General features: G+C 40.4%; 2 protein-coding genes across 2 annotated transcripts; both read left to right on the top strand.

The window, feature by feature from the left end:
- LOC132254618 (plasma membrane ATPase 4-like) lies at positions 1 to 552 on the top strand. The gene is made up of 2 exons (XM_059740547.1): positions 1 to 118; positions 360 to 552. The coding sequence occupies exons 1-2, from the start codon at positions 68 to 70 to the stop codon at positions 531 to 533; spliced, it is 225 nt and encodes a 74-aa protein (XP_059596530.1). The 5' UTR covers positions 1 to 67; the 3' UTR covers positions 534 to 552.
- Positions 537 to 4,649, top strand: LOC100267065 (ATPase 8, plasma membrane-type). Its single transcript, XM_002263205.4, has 13 exons — positions 537 to 656; positions 746 to 883; positions 988 to 1,302; positions 1,380 to 1,706; positions 1,815 to 1,934; positions 2,027 to 2,149; positions 2,230 to 2,334; positions 2,428 to 2,737; positions 3,011 to 3,525; positions 3,594 to 3,767; positions 3,850 to 4,032; positions 4,128 to 4,309; positions 4,423 to 4,649. The coding sequence occupies exons 1-13, from the start codon at positions 549 to 551 to the stop codon at positions 4,517 to 4,519; spliced, it is 2,697 nt and encodes an 898-aa protein (XP_002263241.2). The 5' UTR covers positions 537 to 548; the 3' UTR covers positions 4,520 to 4,649.
- Positions 4,650 to 5,853: the final 1,204 nt, after the last annotated feature.

Genomic DNA, 5,853 nt, shown 5'->3' with positions numbered 1-5,853 from the left:
TTCTTCTTCTTCTTCTTCTTCTTCTTCTTCTTCTTCTTCTTCTTCTTCTTCTTCTTCTTCACTCACCATGGCTTCTACAATGTCCTTGGAAGAGATCAAGAATGAATCTGTCGACCTTGTGAGTCCAAAGCTCCCGCCTGCTTTCTCTTTTGGTTGTTAAGATAACTGATGAGGGGTATAAATAAAATGTTGATGGGGTTTTGATCTTCCTGGGAAACCTATTGAAAATTGCACTCACCCCCAACAAGGCCAGCCAAAAGTGTTGTTCTATTTGCTTTCTGTTTGGTTGTTGAGAAAATGTGGTCTATATGCATTGATATTTTGCGGTAGTAATGAAAACTTGGTTGCCCTATGTGCAGGAACGAATTCCCATCGAGGAAGTGTTCGAGCAGCTGAAATGTACCAAAGACGGTTTGACATCAGAGGAAGGGGAGCACAGGCTCCAAATCTTTGGCCACAACAAGCTTGAAGAAAAGAAGGCAAACTTCTTTTATTTTATCACTACTTTACAGTACAGCTGGAAGAAAATCTGATGTTTGAATAAAACCATGAAACAGGAGAGCAAGATTCTCAAGTTCTTGGGCTTTATGTGGAATCCTCTGTCGTGGGTTATGGAGTGCGCTGCTATTATGGCCATTGTTTTGGCAAATGGAGGGGTAATCACCATTATCAAATTCTCTTTTCTCAAACTCCCTCTATATATTTATATGTCTCTCAATGACCAGTAAGGTTTCTTACTATGCAGGGAAAGCCTCCGGATTGGCAAGATTTTGTGGGTATCACTGTGTTGCTCATTATCAACTCAACCATCAGTTTCATTGAAGAAAACAATGCAGGCAATGCTGCAGCCGCTCTAATGGCGGGTCTCGCTCCTAAAACCAAGGTATTGTTGTTCTTCCTTGTTGTTTATATTAAAAGTAGATATAATCCAATTTTGATTCATTAGAAAGAAATGCAATGAGATGTATGTTTATGGACTCACTGAAGGTCTTGAGAGATGGAAAGTGGAGTGAGCAAGAGGCAGCTATCCTTGTACCAGGAGATGTGATTAGCATTAAATTGGGAGATATTGTCCCAGCCGATGCCCGTCTCCTGGAAGGAGATCCTCTCAAGATCGACCAGTCTGCCCTCACTGGTGAGTCCCTTCCCGTGACGAAGAACCCAGGTGATGAGGTTTTCTCTGGTTCCACCTGCAAGCAAGGTGAAATTGAGGCTGTGGTTATTGCCACCGGTGTCCACACCTTCTTTGGCAAGGCCGCCCACCTTGTTGACAGCACCAACCAAGTTGGCCACTTCCAAAAGGTACTCTCTTCCACTGTGACTTGATTTTCCAGCAACAGATGCTAAATTTGTTTGTCTGTGGTTGATTGTTTGTTCAGGTGTTGACCGCCATTGGTAACTTCTGTATCTGCTCCATTGCTGTGGGTATGCTTGTGGAGATTGTGGTGATGTACCCTATCCAGCAACGGAAGTACAGAGAGGGGATTGACAATCTTCTGGTGCTTCTCATTGGAGGAATTCCAATTGCCATGCCAACAGTTTTATCCGTGACAATGGCTATTGGATCCCACCGGCTATCAGAACAAGGCGCCATCACCAAGAGGATGACTGCTATTGAAGAGATGGCTGGCATGGATGTACTCTGCAGTGACAAGACCGGAACCCTCACCCTCAACAAGCTTACCGTGGACAAGACCCTCATTGAGGTTGGAAGCTTACGCCCAGTTATATAATTTCCAAAATGAAGGTGTAGAATATAAACAAGTGTGTGATCACAAGTATGGAACTTATTATGGGCACAATTATAATTGCAGGTATTCCCAAAGGACATGGACAAGGACAGTGTTGTCTTGCTGGCCGCTAGGGCTTCTAGGGTTGAAAACCAGGACGCCATTGATGCTTCCATTGTTGGAATGTTGGGAGATCCAAAGGAGGTAAGCAACTGGATTCATGTTAATCTACTCTGTGTCATGAATTGAGGGACTCAAGTCAGGTGTCTCTTGTTGCTTTCTTGTGAGCTTTGCAGGCAAGGGCAGGGATCACAGAGGTCCATTTCCTTCCCTTCAACCCAGTGGACAAGCGCACTGCTATAACCTATATTGATGCCAATGGTGATTGGCACAGATGTAGCAAGGGTGCGCCTGAACAGGTAGAAGATACTCCTCTCCACTTATACTGGCAGGGTGTTGTGTTTCTGGTGTCTAAATGTTTCCATAACTTCTTTACCAGATAATTGACCTTTGTGAGCTCAAAGGAGACGTAAAGGACAAGGCTCACTCCATCATTGACAATTATGCTGACCGCGGTCTACGTTCTTTGGCAGTTGCTCGACAGGTGAATCAGTTAAGGTTGCTATTTGTTCATGATTACCTACAGGGTAAATTTTCTAACTGAATTGGTTTGGATTGGTGCTCTCTCAATTTATAGACCATACCAGAGAAAACCAAGGAGAGTGCCGGCAAGCCATGGGAGTTCGTTGGTCTTTTGCCTCTCTTTGATCCTCCCAGGCATGATAGTGCAGAAACCATCCGCAGGGCCCTCAACCTTGGTGTCAATGTTAAAATGATCACTGGTGACCAGCTTGCCATTGGTAAGGAGACTGGTCGTAGGCTTGGCATGGGCACCAACATGTATCCCTCATCCTCCCTCCTCGGCCAGAGCAAGGACGAGTCCATTGCTACCATCCCTGTTGATGAGCTCATTGAAAAGGCCGATGGCTTTGCTGGAGTCTTCCCTGGTAATTGGCTTCACCTGAATTAAAAGAAAACACTGAATCACTATATATTTATGATAAGAAATATGGTTAACAAACTAAATATTTGACTCTAACTCCATCCATAAATCCTATTCTTAGCTGGTTTTATTTCCTAGGAGATAGAAGGACTCAAAATTTGGGATATACCAATCTTTTGGGGTTGGCAGGGTTGTAATATTTTGTGGTCATTCCAATTATTAGTAGTGTTTGCCAAATTTACAGCTATTAGGACTAATAGAAAAATGGGGCTTGCAGAGCACAAGTACGAAATTGTTAAGAAGCTCCAAGAGAGAAAGCACATTTGTGGAATGACGGGAGATGGTGTGAATGATGCCCCAGCACTGAAGAAGGCAGACATTGGCATTGCTGTGGCAGATGCCACTGATGCAGCCCGGAGCGCATCAGATATAGTCCTGACAGAGCCAGGGCTGAGTGTGATTGTTAGCGCTGTGTTGACAAGCAGAGCCATCTTCCAGAGGATGAAGAACTATACCATCTATGCGGTTTCAATCACAATCCGTATTGTGCTTGGTTTCATGCTCATCGCTCTTATCTGGAAGTTTGACTTCTCACCTTTCATGGTTCTGATCATCGCCATTCTCAATGATGGAACCATCATGACCATCTCTAAGGACAGGGTGAAGCCATCACCTATGCCCGACTCATGGAAACTCAAGGAAATCTTTGCCACTGGCATTGTCCTTGGCACCTACCTTGCCCTTATAACCGTCCTCTTCTTCTGGCTTATTCATGACACTGACTTCTTTTCGGTAAGGGATAGGCAATAAACTGGTAAACTCAAATCCAAACCAGATTCTAACAATTTTTCTATTTGCAGGACAAATTTGGTGTTAGATCAATCAGGCATAATAGAGATGAGGTGACCGCTGCTCTCTATCTTCAAGTGAGTATTGTGAGTCAAGCACTCATCTTTGTTACCAGGTCGCAGAGCTGGTCCTTTGTTGAACGCCCTGGACTCTTGCTGGTCGGTGCCTTCATTGCGGCCCAGCTGGTAAGTATGGATTCTGATAGGGTGCCTTCAATTACACATGACCATAATATTTTGTTCTAACATTGGTGGCTGTTCAACAAAGGTTGCCACATGCATAGCCGTGTATCCAAGCTGGGGCTTTGCTCGGATTGAAGGCATTGGGTGGGGATGGGCAGGAGCCATATGGCTCTTCAGCATCATCACCTACTTCCCTCTTGATATCCTCAAGTTCATCATTCGATACGGATTGAGTGGGAAGGCCTGGGATAATCTGCTCCAAAACAAGGTTCCTAAACAAACTCCACAACATCATCAAACTTTGTAGATATCTATTCCTTTTGCTCACTGTATTTCTTTGTGTGCTTCTGAATCATAATCTAGACTGCATTCACCACAAAGAAGGATTATGGAAGGGGAGAGAGGGAGGCACAATGGGCCTTGGCTCAACGTACACTGCATGGTCTCCAGCCACCAGAGACTTCAAACTTGTTCAATGACAACAGCAGCTACCGGGAGTTGTCTGAGATTGCAGAGCAAGCTAAGAGACGGGCAGAAGTCGCAAGGTAATCCTTCAATTGCTGATTACAGTTCTCCTGAGGCTGAAAACAGGACCTAGAAACTCTTTCCTGAAGTTCAGTTAGAAGGCATTTTCCTCATATTATTGCAAATGTTGCAGGCTCAGGGAGCTCCATACACTCAAGGGCCATGTTGAATCAGTGGTGAAGCTGAAGGGACTGGACATTGAAACCATCCAACAACACTACACAGTTTAAAAATGATCAAGTTTGGAGTGTAGGTGAGGAAGATAGAGGATCAAGAGCAAAAAACAGAAACAAAACATACATAAATGGGGCCCTGCGGATGGGAAAAAAATTAATAAAAAAACTAGACTATATTTATTTATTTTGTGTTTGTTATCTTTGCATTTGAAGATGAATTAGCTTCCGAGTTGGAAGGGTTTTGGAGTTCCTACTTCATACACACTCAAAACTTTTCCTGCAGTTCTGTCAATCTTCCACTTCCTAAGTTCCATGCAGGTTCTTCAAGGCATGTCAGTAATCTCCCTGCTCGAAGTTGATCGTTAACTGTAACACTTTCATCAGTAGTATTTCTATCAAAAACTTAAGAACCCTTTAAAACCACAAAAGAAAAAACTAGTGTAACAATCATTTTAGGAGTCCGTTTGGCTGTATTTTTTAAAAATTACTCTAAATCTTTTTTTTTTTTTTTTGATAAAAAGATAGATGTTTGATAAAATTTAATACATGCTTTTAAAATTTTGAAAACTCACTTTTACTGTTTTTTAGAGAAATATTTGATGAATGATTATCCTAAAAACACTTCTTAGAAGCACTATCGAACTCAACCTTAATAATCTCCCTACTTAAAATTTGTTGATCGCTTCATAAAACGCTTTTATTAAAAATATTTCTATTAGAAACTTTGGTGGGGTTTGTTTTTTATAATTTTTTTTTATTGAAAGTAATTTGATTTCAGATTTTAAATTGTTTGTATTTTTGCTTTTTATTGACTTATTACTTATTTATCAAAATTTTTAATTAAATAGAAAAAAATCAAAATATTTAAATCATAATGTTAAAAACCAACCTATTGTTTTTATTTTTTTATTTTTTAATACTTAAGATAAATAAAATATTTAAAAAATAAACAACTTAATACTTAACATTATTAAACATTATTTAGTTTTAAATTCTATTTAAGAATCACTTTTTATTTTTAGACTTTTAAAAGTTCTTCCAAAATCATTCTCTAACTCTAAATAGTTATTGATTATATAATTGGTAAATAGTGGGTATTAATATGTTGCAAAGCTTTCTTAATTAGCCTTGAAAAAGTAATGATATCAAGTTTTCAATTTGAGATTTTGGTATTCGTTTTGACTTTAAGGTTGGTTTTTTAAGAAGGTGTGGACCCGCATTTCTCACGTGCGCCCCCCACTCGATCGGCGAGACTCGCTTTTTATTTTAGAAAAGTGAAAATTTTAGTTTTGAAAAAAACTGGAGTCGCCACTTATTTTTATTTTTATTTTAAAGGGAAAATAAAATAAGAAAGAAAAACCCTAAAAAATGACTCCATAATTTTTGGA

Source organism: Vitis vinifera, chromosome 11, assembly GCF_030704535.1.
Source record: "Vitis vinifera cultivar Pinot Noir 40024 chromosome 11, ASM3070453v1".
Taxonomy (NCBI): Eukaryota; Viridiplantae; Streptophyta; class Magnoliopsida; order Vitales; family Vitaceae; genus Vitis; species Vitis vinifera.
Note: the sequence above shows the minus strand (reverse complement) of the source record. Positions and strands in the feature narration are given on the sequence as shown.

What these genes read in the sequence shown, in the direction of transcription:
- LOC132254618 (XM_059740547.1), top strand. Translation starts at nt 68, where the DNA reads ATGGCTTCTACAATGTCCTTGGAAGAGATCAAGAATGAATCTGTCGAC. An exon ending in AGAATGAATCTGTCGACCTT is followed by an intron (nt 119 to 359) that starts GTGAGTCCAAAG and finishes CCCTATGTGCAG; the next exon opens with GAACGAATTCCCATCGAGGA.
- LOC100267065 (XM_002263205.4), top strand. Translation starts at nt 549, where the DNA reads ATGAAACAGGAGAGCAAGATTCTCAAGTTCTTGGGCTTTATGTGGAAT. An exon ending in TGGACAAGACCCTCATTGAG is followed by an intron (nt 1,707 to 1,814) that starts GTTGGAAGCTTA and finishes TTATAATTGCAG; the next exon opens with GTATTCCCAAAGGACATGGA. An exon ending in CTTTGGCAGTTGCTCGACAG is followed by an intron (nt 2,335 to 2,427) that starts GTGAATCAGTTA and finishes CTCAATTTATAG; the next exon opens with ACCATACCAGAGAAAACCAA.